The sequence below is a fragment of the Passer domesticus genome, chromosome 17 (genome assembly GCF_036417665.1).
Source record: "Passer domesticus isolate bPasDom1 chromosome 17, bPasDom1.hap1, whole genome shotgun sequence".
NCBI classification, from domain to species: domain Eukaryota; kingdom Metazoa; phylum Chordata; class Aves; order Passeriformes; family Passeridae; genus Passer; species Passer domesticus.
In genome coordinates, this window is record NC_087490.1 from 390,345 (window position 1) to 412,363 (window position 22,019).

The window sequence follows — 22,019 nt, forward strand, 5'->3', positions numbered from 1 at the left end:
TAGTGTCCAACTTTCCTGAGGCACCAGCCCAAGCTTGACTGCCTGCATGTGTGAGAAAGTGACCCGAGAGGAGGCTGGGGCAATTCCCAAATTCACCTTCCTGGGCCACCATCATGAGCATCATGGGGGCTCCCCTGAGTGCTCTTCAGTACTGACACAAAGAGATGTGTATAAGGATCATGTGATGTCTGTGACAAACCTTGCCTCTTAAACTGTATTTAATTTTGCACTTTTATTGCCTGGATTCAACTCCTTTACTTCTCTTTTACTAACCTATGAGTAGTTATCAATCTGAGTGTCTTGGAAGCCTCTTCAGTTTGTCCAACAGCAGCCTCCATGGTGGAAGGAAGGGCTTGGATGCCATCCCAGGTCTCATGGATTCAATGTCTCAATATTTCTATTGAATTTCTCTGTTTTATCTCTGGCAACATTGAGCTCATCCATCCACTCCTTTTTTTTTTGCACTGTGTGATGTCCCAGGACTAGTTTCAGCCACTGTTCTTCATCTTCCCAAATAAAACCTGAAGAAAAGGGGAGGGAGAGTGAAGGAACTCTGAAAGGTGACCAGGAGCCTGTGAAATAACACTGTGATGTCATTCTTCAGCTTTGATAATGTGATAATGCTTCTCCAGACAGTGTCAGGTACTGTGCTGGCTCCAGCTACACAATGCTGAGCCATAGCCAGGTGTGGGCCAGAGCCCATCCCCTCCTGAGTGCTGTACTGGGCTGGTTGCAGTCCTGTTCCATGTGGTCTCATCCCATTCTGGTGTTCACCAGCTGCCTCCATCACCTCGAGATTGCTGTGGTTGACCTTTTGGTCTGATGGTCTTCTGGGACATCAACCCCCACTGTGGGAACAGATCAGGATGGCTCAGTGGTGGGCACCAATGTTTCCAGCTGCCCTGGAAGCAAACAGCCCCAGTTCTAATGCCAGGGAGAGTCCTGCTTAGGAATCTTGGGCAGAAGCTGTGTGGGAGAAGCCTCAGCTTCTGGGCTGCCCTTGGGCTTGTCCCAGCCTTGTCCTCTGGCAGCATCCTGTCTGGGGCTGTGTGAAGACCCCAGATGCTGAGAGAGCTAGCAGCCCCTGGGCAAGGGGTTACTCCCATGCCCCCCCACATTTCTGTCCCAGCACCCTGAGCACCCAGAGGTGAGCTCTCTGCTCAGTAGCCAGAGATTTCCTGAACCTCAGGGTCTGACCCAGGCTACACTGAGCAGTGTCTGACCACGGGACCAGTTAGCCATTGGGACAAATCTGGTACTGAGGATGAGAAGCTCTCCTCTTGTCCTCAGGGCTCATCTCTGATGCCAGGTGAGCATGTGTAGCACCAGCCCCAGTGGAGACCTGCCTCCCATTGGTCTGCTGCTTGTTACCACCTGCCTGTACTGCTGCGAGGTCATCCATCTCCCCACTGCACCTCACTCAGGACCAGGTAGCACCCAAGCAAGGCTAGGCATGTTGCCTGCCCACGGGAAGGCTGGGGCAGGGATAGATGGCACCCAGCTATGGACGAAATACATTTTTATTAGGAAAGCGCTCTGCAGAGGTGCCAGGCTCTCTCATACCAAACTAATCCCTCCAACTCCATTGGATGGGATGTAGGGAACCCGAAGGGCATCCACCTCCATCCATAAATAGTGCTTCCTTCTGACCAGGAGCAGCGCCGCGGCGGAGGGAGGGAGGGAGGGAGGGAGGGAGGGAGGGAGGGAGGGAGGGAGGGAGGGAGGGAGGGAGGGTGGCATCGGTCGAAACCAGCTCGACCCCACTCCGGCATGCACCGGCAGTGGAGAGCTGTGCCTGGAGGGCGCCGGGGCAGGGCAGCTGCTGCCAGCGATGGATATGGAGAACATCTCTGGCACTGCCCAGGGCACTGAGCAGCAGCTCCCTCCCTCTCCCGTGCTCCACGACCCCGACAGACCGGAGTGGAGTGCGGGAAGCGAGCGGCTGGGTTACTGCAGAATATACCGTGGGCACGTCTAGTACAACAAGCGCTGCTTATGCGGTCGATAATACTGCTACAAAAAAAAGGGGGGGATACGCCACACACGGAGCCCCCGGGCTGGCGGCCGGGCCGGCTCCTGCGGTCCCACCCGCGCAGGGAGGGCAGGCGAGCTGAGACCCGGGCAGAGAGCAGGAGCAGGGCACAGATGAAGGGACCAGGTCCCTAGGGCAGGGGGGACTAAGGCAAAAATGGGGATGAGTGAGATGGAGGGGGATAAACGGAGGATCAAGGCTCTTCCAGTGCCCCCAGCCCAGTCCAGGCTCCCACGTTCGCTGGTTGTGCTGGCAAATGTCCTTCTTCCCGGCATGCGGCCGGCGCGGGGCCGGTGCCCGGCTCCTGGTCACTGCACTGCCTGAGCAGGCACAGCAGCTGCCCTGGGTGGCTCCAGGCTCGCTTCCCGGCTCTTCTTCCTGGGAGGCTTCTTAATGGGGGTTTTCTTGGCTGTCTGCTCAGTGGGGAGAGTCTGATCCTGGCCACTGCTGGCACTTGGCTTCTCCATCCACTTGGGCTCCCCGGCTGCCGTCTCGGCCGCCGCAGGGATCAGTTTTTGCAGATGGGGAGAGGTGGGCAGCAAGGGCTTGCTGGTCTTCTGGCCGCCGGCGGCCGCCGAGCGCTTGGCTTTCTGTGGAGGGGTGGGCTTCTCCCTCTGGGCACCGACCCCGTTCGACCGGATGCCTCCGTCCCCCTTGTTGAGGCTCTGAGTCTTTTCCTTCAGTTGGGCGGCCAGCTCGGAGGCCAGCTGGGGATGCAGCGGCTCGGAGCGGGGTTTGCTGGTGCCGGGGCTACAAGGAGCATCCCTGGTGTCCCCGGCCCGCCGCTCCGGCTGGAAGGCACCCATCTTTCGGAAGGCGTTCTGCACCGCCCCGTTGATGGTCTCCATTGGCTCGGAGCCAGCTTTGCTCCTCTGCTTGGGTTTGGAGGGTGACTGCGGCTCCCCGCAGAGGCTGGATTTGCCCTCGGGGACTCCGGGCTCCTTCGGTTGCTTCTGCGCTTTTTCCTTGCTCCGCGCGCCGCTCTTCTCCTCCGCTTTGCCCTGCACGTGGGCCGACGTCTCGCTCGGACTCCTCTTCCTCTTGGCCAAACCCTGGCCTTGCTCGGGGCTGCCAGACTGGGTGGCCACTTGCTCTGGGGACTGGCCGGGTGCCGGCAGCGAGTTGGACTGGCCAGAGTTGTACCTGCCATGGATCCAGGAGACTTTGGGCTTCGTGGCCGGGTCTGGAGGACGGGGCTTGGTCCTTTCTGGGGATGGAGGCTTCCCGGGGCTGCGGGGCTCCACAGTGGCGTCCTCCTCCTCCTTGGACTGCTTGGAGAGGCGGGCGACCCTGGCGTAGAGCGCGGCGCTGGCCGACCCCGAGCCGCAGGAGGAGCGTTCACTGTCCGAGGACTTGAGCAGGGGGGTCTCGCTGCTGTCGGTGGGGAAGGCTCTGACAGAGCCTGTCTCCTTCAGGAATGTGTATTCTCCTGCTTCCTCCCCGCTGACTGGGGCCAGCAGCTTGTCCCCGGGGCTGGCAGGTGTCCCTCTGTCCCTGCTGTCACCTATGCTCTCTGCGGGAAGAGAGCACAGGAGTGTCAGGTGGGATGTGCTTGAGGAGGGGAAGGACTGAGATGCTCCCGCAAGACAGTGTCCTACCAGTTAGGCTCCCAGTCAGAGATCTCCTGCCTCTTAACCTTGGAGCAGCAAATGCTGGAGGAGGGAGCTCTGAAACCGTATGGGAGGCATGACTGGAAAGCACACTCCTTCCTGGGGCACCAGGAACCAGGGTGACACGGTCCCCACCATGCCAGAGTGACAGCTTTCCATAGAGTAGGCCCCTGGTATTGTCCCCAGAGTCCCCTGGGGATGCACCCTGCTCACCTTCATGGGGGACACAGTACACAGGCCCCTCATCCGTGGTGTCAAAGGAGGAGAAGGAGCCGCGGGATGACCAGGACGGGGAAGGCTGCTCCACCACAGAGGGTGGCTCGATGAAGCTGCAGTTCAGGGTGTTTTCCAGGTCATGGTGGGCCACTGTGAGGGCAAAGAACTGTTGTCAGTGTCAGTTCTGCCAAACCCCCCAGGCCCAGGAGGGTGGGAGGCTGCACAGTTCCCCACTGCCCAGCTTCCTGCTGGGTCTCAGGGACAGGGACAGCATCCCAGGCATGGGGACACTTCTTGCTGCACAGTCCCACCAGATACCTCAGCCAAGTGTCCACAAAAACCACCAACCAGCAGTGGTGGTGACCAGTATCCCCCCATGCCTGGGCTGTGGGCAACAGAGTCTGTTCAAGCCTCACACTTCCATCTATCTCCGTCTCCAGCTGCCTAAATTGAGGATGCACATGGTGGAGGGATAAGCCACCCAAACCCTGGGTCTCATGAGAACTTGGTGAGTGTCCTGGTGGTCACCCATGAGCTGTGCAACCTGGCACAGCCACCCTGCAGAGTGTCCTGGCACTGTGACTGTCCCCTTCCCAGGGAGAAAATTAGCTGCTGGCTTTAATTCCACTAATTCCCACTTCAGCATCACTGACTGCATTTTCCTTTCCATGTGCTTTTGCACATGGATGCAGGATGATCAAAGGAAGCCTGCAGCAGGGGGATGTACATTTTCCCTATTCTGCCTCTTTTCAATCCCTTTGCCAGCTTCTTCCCTCCTGAAGCTGAGTAAGAGTATCCCTCCCTTCATGCCCTGGCACTGCCCCTCTGCCAACGGGCCACCCACAGAGAAGCCAAGTAGAAGACAGAAACCAACAGAAGAAAGATGGTGTTAATAAAACAAAATAGAGAAGATGAGCAGTTAGGAGTTGTCTGGGCTGGAGTGCCTTGTTTTTTTCAGCTTGATAATTTTACAGGCTTTTTTCTGCATAAGCTCATGTCCCATCACATCCTGAGGTGTTTTCCCAGGTGCCCACAGCTTGAGCAGCCTCCTCAGGTACTCACAGAACTGAGCCAGCACCCAGCTGGGAGGAGGCACCGATCCTCCCAGAGAGTCCTGCAGCAGTAGATGCACTTGTCCCCATTGCCTTCCACTGGCTTTTGTCCCCTGGGACAGTGACAAGCTGCCTTCAAAGCACAGCAGAGCCTTGCTTTGGATGAAGGGCTGCAAAAGGGTGGTCCCAGAGGGTGCTGGGCACTGCCCAGGCTCCGCAGGGAATGGGCACGGTCCCAAGGCTGCCAGAGCTCCAGGAGCCTTTGGACAATGCTCTCAGGCAGAGGGTGGGACTGTTGGGATGTCTGTGCAGGGCCAGGAGCTGCACTGATGATCCCTGTGGGTCCCTCCCAGCTCAGGATATTCTGTGATTCTATGAAAACCCCATGCACAGAGAGGGTCACAGCTGTACATGGTCATTGCCAGGTATTTTTGACCTTTGACTGAACATCCCAACTGCATCCCAGTCATGCTGCAATTGCCTCCCTGGACTGTTTGAACCTTGCAGCACATCCCTGATTTACAATAAAATAACTTTTAGAGTAATTGGGATGCCCACTGGAATGTTTATCCTTTACTGGGGAATCTGGCTTCAGACATGTAGGGCTCTTAAAATGACAGCAGTGCTACACACTCACCCCTGCATAGTTTGGCTTCTTAGAGCAAGGAGGAAAAAAAAGCCAAGCAGAGATATTTAAAGAGCAAATGGCCCAGAGAGGGGGAAGCGACAGCTCCAACATGGCTTTCCTTGTAATAAAAACCAAAAAGAGAAAATTAAAAGCAGCCGTCTGGAAGCGGATGAAGGGAGATGCTTCCTGAGAGGAGGCGTGCCGAGCAGCTGGGACTCACGGCCAGGAGGCGACTCCAGGACTCCAGGGAGACCCAGGACACAGCCAGATTATAAAATAAGGATATGTAGTACACCTGGAAGCTTTGGGAGGCTTGGGGGCTCCAGCATGGTTGCCTGGGATTTTTCTTCCCTGGCTGTTGGGGCTGAGAGAAATGCAGATGCTTCCCACATATCACTACCTGTCACTGCTCCTCAAAATCTCCCAGAGCCACAGCATCAGGGTAACAACCCTAGACCTGCCTGCACAGTGGCCAGTTTGTCTCAAGATTGAGATGAGGCAGAGAAGAGCAGCAGAAGAACCATGAGAGAGAGATCCCAGAGCCCTCCTGGCCACCCCCTCCCACTCTCCCAAGCTCCCCATAATCGGCATCACTCTTGGGGCTGGTTGAGCTTTGCTGCTTGGGGAGGACATGTGGTGGGGTGCTGGGCTCAGATAAGCCTTGGCATCTTCAGGGTGACGTGAGCAAATCCCACACACAGGGTACCCAAACGCTGGCCCTACGGCTGCTGGTGCGAGCCCAGGGTGGCCCTGCAGGCTGCCAGCTCAGGTGCAACCCCTGGGGAGATGCTCTGGATCCAAAACTGGTGCCAAGGCTGGGGAGCAGCTTTTGAGAGAGGAACCTGAGGCTCCAGGCACCTGATGAGCTTTAGCGGGGCTTCAAGACCTGCAGTCACATCTGGGAATGTTCTACCACGACTAGGTTTGTGCTTACTGGTGTTTGAGCCCAGAACAGAAAACCCACCTGGTGTCAGCAAGCACATGGCCAGGACTGTGGGCAGATCCAGAGTGACCACTGCCCAGGCATCAGCCAGCAGCAGTTTCACTGTGACATCCCCACAAGGTCCTGGGCACCTCCAGCACTGACCTGACCCTTGGGATGGGGCACTTCAGCACCCCTGGGACCCCACTGCTGGGGCAGGACCAGTGTGGGGAACAAATGGCCTCCTCAGGTGGATACTGGTTGTTGTGGTTTCCACAGCACCAGGTGCGGTCATGATGTGGCACCCTGGTCACTGGGCATCAGAGAGGCAGCCTCTACAGGCAACCCAACAGGGCACTGTCACCCTGGGGCCCCCAGACCCTGTGGGGCTGGAGGCACTGCCAGACCATGTGTCAGTGGGACTGGGAGCTGCTGGAGCCCACATGGACTCCCCTGTGCCAGGTAACACAAGGCAAGCCCTGACCAAAGCCTTTTCCTCCAGGGAGATGCCAACTCTCAGCTCAGTGACAGACTCCAGGAACAGCCTCAGCTCTGCTGGGACCTGAGACCATCCTGAGCACCCTCAGCCTTTCCCGGGGCCGCTGCTGCCCTGTGTACACAGAGCAGCTGGACTGCTGCCAGCTGCCTGCAGGCAGCCCCCCTTGCCCTCGCTGCACACAGGCACCCTCTGTCCTCCCCAAGCCCTTCCCCGGCCCCTTGCACAAACACAGCCTGTATGATCCTCTGTTATCCTTGCAGCAGGAATGTTTCTTGGCCCTGGCACACCCTGCTCCAGGTAGGGCTCTGCTGTGCCCGACATGGTGAGGGGTTATCCCCCCAGCTTGGATGCTGAAGGCAGTGCATGGTGTGCAGGGATGGGGTCAGCTCTGTGTGCTGATGAGGGTCTAGGCTGAGGCACTGTGTGCCAGGATGTGGCTGCTCTGGGGGTTCCACCAGCATGGCATGGCCAGGGAGGTGCTGGGCTCAGGAAGGGGGCTGGGGTTGAAATGCATCCCAGCACAGCGTGGGGATTGCTGCCCTCACACGAGGTTTAGTTAATGGGGTTGCAGCAGACCCCCAGTTCCCCATGCTGGGAAGAGTTGCAAGGAGAGTTCAGAGAGTGCAAGGGACAGCATTCCCCAGCTGCTGGGATGCAGAGGGTCCCCAACAGCCCTGACAGTGCCAGGTCAGGGGCTTTGCCAGGTACGAGCAGCTCCCTACAAGCCAGTTCTGCTCCTGGGCAATGTGAAGCTTAACCCAAATTTCTGCCCCTCCATCCTCAACTCTGCTGCACATGGCAGGAGAGAGGGCATCTGCCCAGATGCTCTGGCTCCTGGGGTTACTTCAGGATCAAAAGCACTAACAAGGCATCTTGTTGAGTGACAGGGACCATTCCTCTTCAGAGGAACGTCAGGAGAATAAACCCAAAACAACTCAGCAGAGCTCCAGAACCAGGTACAGCCTTTGCGTTCTCACAAAGCAAAATGTGCCTGGATATCCAGAAGCTGCAGACAGAAAGGGCTGAGCTCCTGCGAGCCAGGCAGCTCACACCATTGAAATGCTCCCAGTGATCCGTGTGTTCCTGCTCTGCCATGCTCACTGCCCTCCTTTGGGGCTGCAGAGGGTGCTCTGAGCCACACGTGCTGCCCTGACAGGAGTAAAACCTGGCTTTCTGCACCTTCCCCAAACCCCAGTGCCTTACCCATGACCTTGGGCAGCTTCTGGCGGCGCAGAGGGATGCGTGGGAGCTTCATCCCAATCCGGCTGAAGCGCCCACACAAACGTCTTGGAGGCTTCTTGGCTGCTGCTGGGTCCTGGCTGGAGCTGCAGTAAAGTAATGGCACTGTCAGAGGCACTGTTCCCCTCCTGTGGTGGGGACAGTCTTCATGGGCAACAGAGAGAGGCAGCAGCTCAGGGATGCTGCAAGTGTAAAGGGGTTTTGGAGTGATAATGGGGTGGATGAAAAGCAGTGGCGTGCCCAGGCTGAAGGATCTGAGGACCCACAGAGGCTGCTGCCAGCCCCAGGAACCCAGCTTGCACCACACCAGGATGTAGAGCAGTGCCAGGGAATGGTGGGAAGGTTGGATCCAACCACGGCCATTGGCAGTGCAGAGCAAAAATACCCACAATTCCTGGTCAAGAATCTTAAAAAAAAAAACAAAACATACCAACCCAAAGCCAAACATGTGGCTTCTCTTTATTTGCTCTATGGTTTTGAAGCCTCCTGGGGCCACGTTTTCAAGCAATTTTCTGCAGCCATGGGAGTGAGTGTCCTTTTGTGTTGACTCAAGGGAACATGTGCCATGCCCACCGTCCCCTGCAAGGGACCACGCTGGGACACCTCGACGGGTCACCCAGCAGTCTGGGGACACTGTGGTCTGGGCACCCTGGGAGAGAGAAAACTGTCTGGAGCCATTCCCCCTCTCCCTGGGCCATTCCTCACCTGATGGGTTTGTGCTTTATCTGCAGGATTATGACCTGCAGCCCACAGGCTCTCCAAGCCAACTGTGCCTGGCTGGGATCGAGTTCGCAGGGCTGCAAGGGGAAGCTTCTTGAAAAATTCCTGTGCAGTGGCTGGTGGCATGAGGGGGTTTTCTTTACATCTGGAGGAGCTCCAACAGCCCTCTCATCCCTTGCTGAGCAGCACAAACCTTTCCCCCTGCCTTGGGTCTGTCCCCACTCCCATTATTATGGTAGGATGTTAACTTGGTGCTTCTAAAACACTGTCAGCATCCTGACCTTGCTGCAGGAACCCACCCTCCCAGCTCTGACCATCCATCCCCATGTGGGACAGTCTGCACCCCCCTGTCCTCCAGGCCTCATCCCTTTGCCCAGGGATTTGTTCTGAGGGTTTTGGCCGTGTCGTGTAGCCCTTGCTGTATTTCAGGCCCCCCTTTGCAGATCAGCTCCAGACCCTAGTGACTGGAGGGGACTTGGCAGGTGACCATGAAATGATGGCCCACAAGAGAGAAACAAAGTCAGAGCAGGAAGGTGTTCCCCTGGAAGGGCTCATCCTGAGTACCTCCATCAGCCCTGATGATGCAGCAGGACTGCTCAGACCCTTGTACCCACATGGTGTCATGTGAGCAGCACAGTTCTGCCTCAGTTTCCCTGCACAACTGCTGTCCCAGCAGGGTCTCTGCATCCCCCGTCAACCCCAGAACCTACTGGTCTTCCGCATTCCCAGCCTGGTGAGATCCCTCCTGGCACTCACCCGCTGGCTTCATCCTTCTTGCGGCAGACACAGCAGCAGCAGAGCAGGGAGAGCAGGAGGATGAGCAGCAGCGCCAGGAGGGCCCCTGCCCCAATCACCCCCATCCTCTGGTTGGCCTCTGCAAGGCAGACGCGCGGCTCAGCCCAGGGCCAGCCCCGTGGCAGAGCCCAGTCCCGTGGCAGAGCCCAGGGCCAGCCCCGTGGCAGAGCCCAGCCCCGTGGCAGAGCCCAGAGCCCAGCCCCGTGGCAGAGCCCAGTCCCGTGGCAGAGCCCAGTCCCGTGGCAGAGCCCAGCCCCGTGGCAGAGCCCAGTCCCGTGGCAGAGCCCAGAGCCCAGCCCCGTGGCAGAGCCCAGTCCCGTGGCAGAGCCCAGAGCCCAGCCCCATGGCAGAGCCCACCCCTGTGGCAGAGCCCAGCCCCATGGCAGAGCCCAGCCCCATGGCAGAGCCCAGCCCCGTGGCACAGCCCAGAGCCCAGCCCCGTGGCAGAGCCCAGTCCCGTGGCAGAGCCCAGAGCCCAGCCCCATGGCAGAGCCCACCCCTGTGGCAGAGCCCAGCCCCATGGCAGAGCCCAGCCCCGTGGCACAGCCCAGAGCCCAGCCCCGTGGCAGAGCCCAGTCCCGTGGCACAGCCCAGAGCCCAGCCCCATGGCAGAGCCCAGCCCCATGGCAGAGCCCAGCCCCGTGGCAGAGCCCAGAGCCCAGCCCCGTGGCAGAGCCCAGCCGGTGCCCAGCACTCACCCATGTGGCAGGCGCCCGTCAGGGGGTCGCAGGCGCCGTCGTGGCAGCCGCAGACTTCGGCACAGTTGGCTCCGTAGCGTCCAGGAGGGCAAGTCAGGTTACAGCTGGAAGGAAGGGCTGGATGAGAGTAGTGCATCCCCCACCCCAGGCACAGTAGTGGGAGCCACTCGGCTGCCACCTTCTCCCAAACCCTCCATGTTCCAGGGAGCACTCTTCCAGCTTGCTGCGACACAGCTCCTCTGCACCCTGGGGAGAATCCTTAACCCTCAGGGATCAGGAGCCCATCACCCAGGCAGTGGCTGTGCCCATTGCTCAAGGGATTCGGCCCAGCTGGATCTCAGACACTCTTACTGCTCTCTGCATGTCACTTTGCCATTAGACACAGAAATTAGGAAAGGTCATCAACCCAGCAGTCACGTCTAAAGACACCCTGGTGTCACACACAGGGATTCCAGCTCAGCTCAGTGGTGATGTGCCCATGGCACCCCAAGCCCCATCCCCCACCAAGCCACACAGTGGCCACAAGCTGGGAACGTGCCCAGACTGACTTTTTTTTTTTTTTTTGCCTCCAAGAAGGAAAAACAACAGAGCAGCCCTAAGACCCTTCCAGTTTGGCTATGCCTGGTGCCAAATCTCCACTGCTGGTAAAATGACTTCCTGATAGTGTCACAGATGATGGGAACACGCATAAATGGGCAGCAATCCACAAGTCTCAAGGGCTTGAGCATGGAAAACATGGTGTTGGTAGATCCAACCCAACCTGCCTCCCCAGCTATGGGACAGACACCACAGAGCAGGACCCAGCTGGAGCTGGGAGATGTTGGCAGTGTTACTGGGCACCAAACCCTCTGCCAGCTGCATCCCAGCTGGAGTGGCTGCAGCTGGAAGGAGCCAGTGGGCCCGGGCCCAAACCCACTCCCCTGGGGACACAGCTGCCCCCAGCCCTAGGCACTGTGCCCTGAGGCGGCTCAGCCCATTTCACACTCCAACAACTTGCAAAGTGCCACCTTGGCCAAGCCTCATGCCTGCTGTGTGCCTGTCATGTGCCAGTTGTGTGTCTATAATGTGCCTGCCAGGATGGGTGCTGAGCTTCTGCGTCTGCTGTGCTGCAGCAGGCAGCTAAAGCAGCAGAACAGGAGCAGGGACAGTCCCCCAGCAGGGCCAAACCCTCACCCCACCACTTGGCCCCACAGTTCTGCCCCAGGCTGAGATTTTGGGAGAGCAGAGGAGGAGAGTCCTGACACTTTTGGGAAAGACAGAGAAGATAAAGCACTTTCTGCACACATAAATATTTTAGCAGCTGCTCCTTTAGCCTCCTCCTGACACAAAGCTGAGAGGACATGCTGTATGGCAAGGATGTTGCTTGTGCCTTCATTGCAGAAATTCTCTTTTTAGCAAAGTTGTACCCTGCTGACAAAAACACTGGCTTGGATATAGTCACAAGGATTTGCCTGAGCACCCAGAACATTCCTGAGCCTGCCTGAGTGCACCACCTGGCACAGCTCAGCTCAAAGTTACAGCACAAGGCTGCATCCTGAGCATCCCCCATCCCTACCTTCCCAGTGCTGTGCCAGGGTCTCAGAACAGGTTAACCCACACTCTGCCCTCTGGCACTGGGCTGAAAGCATCACCACACCCCCCTGAGACCCTCTCACCTCTGCCTTTGCTACCAAAGGTGACCATGATGCCCAGGCTGGGCATCCTAAACTGGTGCCAGTGTCCAGCAACTGTTCCAGCACCACAGGTAGTTGGCAAAGTCCCACAATACCACCCCCCAAAATGCAAATGCTCCTTGTTTTTATGCCCTGAGTGAAATGCCAGCATGGGCAAGATGCCAGCTCCAAATCCCTGTCCTTGCTGTCACCCTCTGTTAATTGCTGAGAAAACCTGAGCACCAAGCAGCAGGACCTGCGGGAGCTGTGTGCATGTCCCAGCTGGGTGGAAAATGCTTTCCTCATCTTTTCAAACAACATTTCAGTCCCACGCTGGGAAAAACTACCTGGGGATGTGAGTAGACCCTCGATGGCCCTTGTGTCTCTGGAGTGGGGGAAGGGGGAGGCCTGGGAAGGCTCCAGCCATAGGCAGAGCTTTAAGTGGGAGCCCCCCAGGAATGCCATGCCTGTGAGGCTGTTTGTTTTTCTGCTATGTGGTTTTCTCTCTGTTTTCGGATAGAAATTCCACCCTGGACTTAAAAACCCCCAACAAACCACCGCTTTGATTTGTTTTTGCCAAACAGGCCTTTTCTAAAGTGCAACAGCCCTTGCTGCTCTGTGAGCTTGTCCTTCCCCCCTCTGCTCACCAAATCATCCAAACTATTGCCCAAGCACGCTTCCACTGCAGGAAACCTCCCAGCTGGCAACAGCACAGGACACAAGGGGCAGGAGGTGCCTGAGCATCACCTGTGCCATGAGGTGCCCCCAGGCATGCCTCACTTACTATGTGCCATGGGAGCCGGGGTGGCAGAGGCACTGCCCAGTCTCGAAGTGGCACTGGCCGTTGACGCAGTCGCTGCAGACGAAGGCGCAGTTCTCCCCATATGTCCCGTTCCGGCACTTGGTTTCACACCTGGGAGGGATGAGGGCAAGTGGCTGGAGTACCCATGGCACTTGGGGACCTCCAGCATCCCTCCACATGCACGGACACGGGGCTGTATAGCACCGTGGTGGCATGTGGTTTCTGAAGCCAGGAGAGGGGTACAGGGCCCACTGACACGGCCACGGAACTGGAGGGAGTCTGTGAGACCCCTGCCTATGCCCCTTGGACCCAGGATGGGTCAGCAGGGCTCAGCTCTCAAGCTGGGATGCTCTTCTGCAAACTCTTGTGCCCAGGATCGGTTCCAGGCCTGCAAAACCCTTCAGTGACCCTGTTCCCTGGGAGAATCAGGGAAGCCAGGCACTGCTCTTCCAGAACCCAATGCTGCACCCAGCCGCACTCACCGGTCTCCGATCCATCCCGGGTTGCAGTGGGAGCATTTGCCATTTATGTGATTGCAGGTGTGGCCATCCTTGCAGGGGGGACAGAGCTTCTCGCAGCCCTCTCCGTAGAAGCCAGGCGAGCAGGGCTGGTCGCACTTGGTGCCATTCCAGCCTGCCTCACACGTCAGGCAGCGCCCATCGGCCACGGTGCACGGCTGCAGGCTCTTGCACTGCCCACACCTGCAACGAGGGGAACCCATCACCCAGCACACCCCAAATCCTCCTGCTGCCGCCTCCCACCGGTGCCAGATCAGACCCAGCAGGGATGGGCACTCACCGCCTCCTGCAGCCCTGGCCATAGAAGCCAGCCGGGCATGGCTCGCGGCAGTACTTGCCCCGGTAGCCCGGCTCGCAGGTGCAGGTCCCGTCCACCTGGTTGCACTTGCCCTTGTAGCACTGGCAGTAGCGGTCGCAGCGAGGCCCGAAGGTCCTCTCCCGGCACTGGCAGCGCCCCGTGAACTGCTCGCAGGGCGAGTTGTTGCAGGAGCACTGGTTGTTGCAGCCACGGCCCCACCAGCCAGGCTGGCACAGGCAGTTGCCTGTCTGCTGGTCACACTGCGAGTTGTGGCTGCAGTAGCAGGAGCTGGAGCACTGTGGGCCCCACCAGTTGGGCTCACAGGTGCATTTGCCCGTCTTCTGGTCGCACTTGCCATGCTTGCAGAGGCAGATGTTCTCACACTTGGGGCCCCAGCGGTTGGGGTTGCAGGTGCACTGGCCCGTCACATCCTCGCACTGCCCGTTGGGATGGCAGGTGCACATTTCCTTGCAGTCGGGACCCCAGAACTGCCGGGGACACTCTGTGGGGAGAGCCATCAGCCTCAGCACTGCCCACAGGGACAACCCCCTGCGAGGCACCAATGGAGACCCCCAGTCCCAACAGCATCTCTTGACCACAGCCCTCTCTCTCCTCCCCCCTGTGCACCGGATCTAAGAGGAGACCCCGGCAAGGGGACAATGCCCTGGGAAACAGAGCCAGGGAACAGGCAAGGGCAGAGCTAGAGCATTCACAGTTCCATCCCTGATTATCTGCTCTGGAAAGTCACCCCAGGATGAGCCGGGTCCACCCCAGTGACCCCCCTGAGGCCCCCCAGCACCCTCCAGTACTCACTGGTGTCGCAGTTGGCACCAAAGTAGCCGTGGCGGCAGCGGCACTCGCCGGGCCTGACGCACACCTCGTTCTCCTTGCAGGTGAAGTTCCCCTCGCACACAGCTGGACAGACGGACAGACAGCAGGCATGAGTACAAGTGCTTGCTCCCTAAAGCCCCCCAGACCCCTCCAGAGCAGAAAAAAGCCTGTGCAGTGACCCTCTGAGTGCTGCTGAGCTGCAGCACTGTGACCATCGTGGCAAGCAGCTGCCTGGGCTGCATGGGCGCCCTTCCAGAAAAACTCCCTCCTGTCACCCAGCTCTGCTCCATCTCTGCCACCCAGAGAGGATGCCACCCATCCTGGCCACCAGCCTCCTGCCACCCAGCCAAGCCGTGTCCCTGCCAGAGGCTGTGCCCAATGGTGTTGTCCCCTGCTCAGCTCTGCATTGATAGAGGGGAGAAGGGGACACGCAGTAGAGGGGTTGTGGGCACTGCCATCCCAGCACTGCCTCTCCCATGTGGCCGCCTGCCCCCAAAGGCCAGCAGCCCCTCTCCTGCTGAGACCGATGCCTGGAGCCAGGCAAGCACAGGATGTGGTGCAGGCAGCACTCGCAGGTCCCACACCGCCCTGGACAAGCTTCCTTAGGCACTGGGACAGGGAGAGACAACCACCCATCCCAGCCACCTTACCTGGGAGTTGTTAGACCTACGGTGATGGATATTATAGAAACCCCTAAAATAGACAGATTACACAGGTTAGGAGCAGTGAGTCTAAAGGTTAGAGCAGGTTTGGGGACAGGAGATGGGAACTGCTCACTGTGGGACCATCCTCCCCCCACTGTCCTGCCAGATCCTGTCCTTCTCCCTTCCAAACAGGCCACATCCCATTCCCAAGGCATGCAGCGAGTGGTTACAGGCCTCATGCACAGTGGGTTAGTTGGTTATGTGGGCTTTGGTCCCAGCTGCAAAGTGCCACCTCCAGTTCTCCTGGGGTGTGGTGAGCCCTGTGGCCAGCTGAGACTGTGGGAGAGCTCCAAAGCAGCTGTCTCCATTGTGGTGGCAATGCAGGGAATGATGCTCCCAAGGGTTTCATGCTGAGCATCCATGCTGGGCTTGCTGTGGCCCCCAGTAAAGAGCTATGACACCTTTTACGGCCCAGTCCAAGCTCAGTGGTCTTTGGCACCCCCAGCAGCCTCTTCCCAGTGAGGCCACGAGAGACCATGTGCCTGATCTGGGCTGCTTCGGCTTCACTGCTGGCTCTGGCTCAGGTCCCCATGCTGCTGCAGCATCTGTGGGAAATCTCTGCACCTTCACCCTGGGGGACACTTCACTGTCCCTTAGGACCCCGAGCAGCACCCCCAAGTCCTCAGACCCAGAGCTGGCTGGTAAGGAAAGAAACCCATACAGCTCTGTGACCCCTGGCACTGGGGCTGAGCACCCATTCCATCCACACAGTGCTGTCCCAGGGCACTGCAGGGAGACAAGACTCTGGCTGCAGGTCCCCAGGACAGGGGGTCCCAGCCACAGGACACATCAAGATGGCCCCTGACAGTGGTGGTGAGGCCAGTGAACGATGGGCAGAGCCCAATGAAGCAAAATGCTGGTGTTTACCTATTATACACTCGCTCCCTTGTTGCCTCCATCCCGGGCAGCACACGAGAACCGAGGAGCTGCAAGGATAAAAAAAAGCATCACAAATAGTTACAACCCTCAAAAAGTCCTGGTCCTTCCCAAAAACCCACCAGGAGCACTGAAGCCATGATGGTGGGAGATGCTGCTGGGAGTTTCTGCACCTCCAAGGGGGAAGGAGAGTTCTCGGTTCCTCCTCCAGCACACAGAGAGTTAATGGATCTGCTGGGGGATCCCATGGATGCCCCATCAGCCATTAAGGTGATGCCAGGAGTAAGAATAGGACCAGTTTTTCCCATTACTAAGGAGTGATCAAAAAGCAAAAGTCATGTTTGCAACCTCCACAATAAAAAGCATGACTTGAATTGCAGGCTTGGAGCTTTGTGGCCTGGGGATGGAACCACCTGGCTGGAATAGCTGGAACAAAGCCAGCTCCCAGGGAATGTCCCTATGTAGGAGCTGGGGGAGGCCAACTGCAGGCAGCTGGAATGTGTTCCTGAGCTCTCGAGAGTCCTGGAGTGCCACCACGTCCAGGGACTACCAGGCACAGGATCATCAGGCAGGACATTTTTGGCACAAGCTTGACCAGGATGGGGGCTCAGACCCACTCAGAGGCTCAGCCAGGGATGCTCAGCTCTCTGCTGGGAAGGAACATGTGGGAACATCTCACCCACACTTTGTCAAAGACCCCCCCAGGCAAATGTTTGGGGGCTGCAATTCGGGGTAGGGAGAACACTCCCCAGAACCCCACAGAAATCCCTGCTCATCCCTGGAGCCACCCACTTGTCCTTGGGGTGACCCACACCGCCTGGTCCCACAGGCAAGGGAGCAATGCTGGAGGGTCACAAACAGCCCAGGCGGATGCTGCAGTCAAGGAAAACTTGAAAACTTCACCCGGGCTGGTCTGGCGGTGCAGCCTGGAATACATCTGGCTTTTTCTTTTTTTTTTCTTTCTTTTTTTTTTTTTTCCCCTTTTCCTCTTTATGTGTAACAAATGCAGAAGAGGAGGAGACAGCGAGGAAGTATTCGCTCGAAACCCAGCGCAGTCACAGGACCACGTCTGGCTGCCAGACCGCTCGTCCTGGGGCCGGGGCGGGAGCTGCCAGCGGCGCCTGGGCCAGCGCGGGGTCCTGGGGCTGCAGCTCCCGCCGGCCCAGCCCGGAGCACCGCGTCCCCCTTGCCGCGGCCGACAGTGAAAAGTTGGAAAGGAGGCAGAAAAGAACCACAAAAATGATTCAAGGCCTGGAAAAAATGCCTTGCAGCCGGAGCCCAAAATAGCTCCATCTCTGCAGCCTGTGGAAGCAGCCACAAGATGCTGCGATGGCAGCAGCACAAACACCCCCCACAGGGACCCTAGAGCTCAAGGGGGTCTCTGCTCCCGCCCAGCATGCGAGGGGTTAACGCATGGGGTTAATGGCAAAGGGGGGCCAACCACCAAATCACCTCTCCGAGGACTGGGCAGGCTGGAGTCAAGGTCCTTCTCTGCAAGAGGCTTCAGGCTGTGCCCCCCAAAAAGCTTTGCCAGCTGTGCTGGGATACTCAGGCTGAGGTGGAAAAGGGCCCACGGTGCTCTTGCCCTCCCAGGGCATGGCCAAAGCCTCACTGCTGCACCTGGGGTTGCTTTCACCAGTCCACCCTTTGGAAATTCAGTCTGGTGGCTTTTAAATGAAACCATCACAGGTTTGCAAGAGGAAACCCTTCCACCTGGGAAACCTGCCTCCAAGAGCCCAGCCTGGCCACCAAAACGGGCATCGCCTGAAATCTGCCAAAAAATATCCTTTGTGATGAGCTGATGGTGGGGAGCTGGGAGTTACTGGGACATGGTGGCAGGAGGGAAAAGCTTCTGCCATGAGCTGGAGGAGGTGAGTGGCACCACATGCACCCCCAGCTGGGAGCCAGCCCACTGCCTCACAGGATTTGGGCTTATCTGTTCCCTAATAGCTAATCGCCCCTTCCCTGCCGTGCCTGCTGATGGCCTCCCACACCCTGCTCAGCACCCATCTCATTTATCAGCAGCTTTGACAACAAATAAACTTGGTCCTGTGGCAAGAAGAGGTGGCCAGGATGTGACACTGGAAAACCATTGCTCCAGTGGGGTACGTGGACTGGTCACAGCACAGCCAGCCCACAGAGGGTCAGTGCTGGCTGCAGGTCACCAGTGCTCATCAGGGTGTGGGACTAAAAGGTCTTTCATGGCCTCAGCTCCTTGACAAAGGGCTTGCTCCATGTGCCCCCTGACCACTGGAAAAGATAACTGAGAGATGTGTTTAAAAGCTCACTCCAGACACAAACGGGCATGGCACTGCAAACATCTACTCTGCAAATACTTTCTTTCCTTCAAAGCACTACAAATGCTAGGAAAAAAACAATGAAAAGCTGCCTCTGAGCTGTGTCCAGGGCTTGAAACCTCAGCTGATGTGGAAGAAAAGGAGTGGGCTGTGTGCAGAGCTGGAGCTGTCACCTGCAGGGACAAGTCCTCCATGCCAGCCTTGCCCCTGCCCAACAGCCACGTCCTGCTCATGCTGAGCATCACTGGGATCTCAGCTAATGATCCCAGGCTTTTCACAGAGGTAGAATATTTTCCTTGTGGATTAGTGTCCCACACTGCTCCTGGAAATCACTTTGCCAATGGCTACAGAGAGGCCTCTGAGGCAGGAGGGGTGGCTCCTCAATCAGACCAGCACAGCCTGCCCTGAATGATGAGGAGGAAACGCACATCCCTGAAAGCAGGAACAAGACTCTGGGACTCAGCTGGGAGCTAATGCATGTGGTCCCATGTGGGACCACCCAGCCCCACGCAGTGGATGGAGCTACAAAGGAGCCCTGTGGACACCCAGCATACTCCTGGGGCTCAGAGAACCACTGGCACCCTCTCCATCCCTGCTCTACTCCTCTTCCAAGCATCACCCCAGTGCTCATCTTCCTCTGTCACCCATCACTTGGTGCCACCCAGCTGGCACACACTGTTCCTGGGACAACTGGGTCCCAGGCACTGGCACTCCCCAGCTGATGCCAGCTGCAGCTCCCTCACCTCAGCCTCAAGGTGCAGACAGACAGACAGATATCCCCAGAGCAGGCAGGAATAGGATCATGGGTATAAATAGAAGCCCTTCAGACTGAGAAATAAAAATTAAAGACCAAAGGAAAAGAGAGTGCTAGCAAGAGAGCAGGACAGGGTCAAAGCAGTGCCCAGTCTGTCACCACTGGCACCTTTGGCCATACCAATGGGAAACCAGTTATGAAAGAAATTCAAAATTAAGGACAAGTTGAATTTAGAACACAAAATCCCAAAGAGCCCCAAATACGCCCTTTTCTTCTGCTCTAAATTATTCCTTGAATTTCTACTTGGGAGCCAGGTCACAAGAAGTCACACAATCCTGAGTCCTCTGAAACCTGTGGTGGCATCTCCACAGGATGTCTGGATGGGCTTTGCAGAGTCCAACAAGCTCCAACAGCCTTGGGTGGAGGACACTGGGACCTCCCAAAGCCACCTCCAGTCTCACTGCCCCTGGCCCCAGGAACTGCAGCACCAGGGCCTTGGGCCACTTGGGAGGGTTTGGATGGTAACATGGAGAGTCCTCCATGTCCACTGTACACAGCAATGATGGGGGTGAGTGCTGAGTTAGTGGGAGGAGAGGGAAGAAGGGTTTGCAGAAGGGTGAGGGATAGAAAATGATGCAAACCTCATCTCAACTTCCTAGGGACTCTCTGCCCCACTGTCCCCAGCCCCTAGGCTGCCTGCAGGCCCCAGTCCTGCTGGAGGATGGCCACAACCAACCTGTCCCACTCAACAGCCAGTGCCTCTTTCATAGCCCATGGCACCCACGGGTGGCACAGTGAGGGAGTGTGAGCCCTGTGGTGCTGAGCACCTCCCCCACCTTCATCCAGTGGGGATCAGGGGGTCCTTCTGAGCCAGGCACCTCACCCCCAGCACATGGGACAGGGTGGGGACACTAAGGTTCCCTCTGCCACCCCAAGATGCAGGGGCAGCTTTGCTGCGCAGATGACGGCAGCCGAGGAGGGACGGCTCCCTGCTGCCACGGAACAGCACCGCTGGGAGCTGCGCCGCTCTGGCTGGTGAAATGCCTCCTTAGCAAACTCCGGCTGTAATTTGAGGAGGGGGCACCAGCGCCCTGTGGCCCTGCTGAATGGAGCCATTATGCGGCCCCTCTCGCTCCAAGCACATGTTTTCCTTGTGGACTCGTCTGACCTCACAGGCGAGATGTAAAGGTGCATTTATGGCCTGGGCCCCCCATCAAGCGCAGGGGATCCAGCTCTCCCCGGCGGGAGGCGGCGGCTGTGGGTTCTCTCCCCTCTTGCTGGGGCCAGCCTGGCCCAGGAGCCTGGGCAGACCGAGCCTGAGTGCTGCAGAGAAGCCCGGCTGAGGTGATGCTCTGCAAGGGGACCCGCGGGACACGGAGGCCACTGGGAGCTAGAAAAAGTCAGTGCCATCTCCTGAGACCCTGCCCCCAGCCAGGCAGGCAGGATATGATCCCCGGGACAGACAGACAGTGCCAGCACCCACTTTCTGAAGCCAAACACTAGAGTCCTAGGGCTGCCAACTCCACAATCCCCAGCAGCCTGGGGCAGCTTCACCGTGATGCCCAGAGCATCCTGTATTCCACCACCCCAGGTCAGCAGTGCAATCCGATCCCCGGAGACACCCAGGACCGGCTCCCCAGGGCAGATCCTGCCCCAGGGATGCAGGATTGCCCTCCGTCCTCTCACGTCTCCATCCCCAGAGACACCCAAACACAGCTCCCTACATCAGAACCGGCCCCGGGCATCCAGGACTGGCTCCGGAGGTATCCAGGACCGGTTCCTCGCAGCCCCCCGGGGATCAGGACCAGCCCGCACGTCCCTGGCCCCGCTCGGGCTCAGCTCCTCAGCTCTCCCCGCCGCCGGCTCCCCGCCTCAGCCGCGCACAGGACGGACTTTGTCTTGGAAGGCGCCCAGCGCCGCGGCGGCCCGGGATGGGGGATGGACCGGCGAGCCCGTCCCGTCCCGTGCCCCGGCCCCGGCACGGCGCTGGGGGTCCCGTCCCGCCCCGCACACCTGCCCGGCCCCGCTCCTACCCGCCGGCCCTGCAGACGTTCCTGCCGCGGGGGCTCAGCTCCTGGGCGGCTCCGCGGCTCAGCACCGACAGCAGCAGCAGCAGCGGCAGCAGCGCGGCCCCGGCCCGGGCGCGGCGGGGCGGCCGCAGCCCGCGGGCCGCCATCAGCGGCGGAGCGACGGGGCCCGGCCGGAGCCGGCACAGCCCATGCAGGGCCGGGCGCTGCGCCCCCGCCGCGGCTCCGCCGCTCCCGCTCCCCGCCCGCCCCGCTGCCCGCCGGTCCCCGCTGCCGCTCGGCGGGCGGAAGCCGCGCTGCGATCGCTTCGCCGCCGCCTCCCCCGCGCCCCTCTCTGCAGCGGCGGGAGGGGCTCCGCCGCCAGCCAGGAAATTCCGCATTGGTTCCCCTGACGGCGGGCCAGGCTCCGGGGGCCGCCGCCGCCGCCGCCCCGGCCCCGGGCAGCGCCGCCCCGACGGCCCCGAGAGGCTCCACCGGGTGGGCAGCGCCGCCGAAATCGGGGTGGGTCCCCGAGGGGGAATGGGAGGATGCGGAGTCCTGGCTTCCAGCGCAACCCGGGGGTCCTGCAGCTCCCGGGAGCCCTGGGAGTCCAGCGGCTCGGGGTGTGGATGGCCCGCGAACCGGTGGCTCCGGGGATCGGCTGTCACGGCGGTCCGGCAGCCCCGGAGCCCCGGGAGTCCCCAGCAGTCTGAGGGTCCCCGGGCTCTGGGTCTCCCGGGATCCAGCAGCTCCAGGTCTTCAGATCCAGCCGTGGGTGTCCCAGATCTCCCGGTTTTGAGTGTCCGTGTCCCGGGGGTCTGGCGGTCCCAGGCTGTGGCTGTATCTGCAATCCGGCAGCCCGAGATGCAC

The 22,019-nt window shown here is 59.0% G+C and overlaps 1 protein-coding gene across 2 annotated transcripts; it reads right to left on the minus strand.

The window, feature by feature from the left end:
* Positions 1–217: 217 nt before the first annotated feature.
* SCARF2 (scavenger receptor class F member 2) lies at positions 218–21,565 on the minus strand. Of its 2 annotated transcripts, XM_064392243.1 has the most exons (12): positions 21,177–21,254; positions 16,084–16,142; positions 15,163–15,205; positions 14,495–14,596; positions 13,664–14,183; positions 13,348–13,566; positions 12,848–12,976; positions 10,412–10,515; positions 9,675–9,792; positions 8,163–8,284; positions 3,856–4,008; positions 218–3,545 (listed from the first exon to the last, which is right to left on the minus strand). In XM_064392243.1, the coding sequence occupies exons 5-12, from the start codon at positions 14,143–14,145 to the stop codon at positions 2,341–2,343; spliced, it is 2,532 nt and encodes an 843-aa protein (XP_064248313.1). In that variant the 5' UTR covers positions 14,146–14,183; positions 14,495–14,596; positions 15,163–15,205; positions 16,084–16,142; positions 21,177–21,254; the 3' UTR covers positions 218–2,340. The 2 variants fall into 2 exon arrangements, with proteins under 2 accessions (XP_064248313.1, XP_064248312.1); XM_064392242.1 differs by lacking the exon at positions 15,163–15,205 and having other exon boundaries at positions 21,177–21,565.
* Between the last annotated feature and the right edge of the window lie 454 nt (positions 21,566–22,019).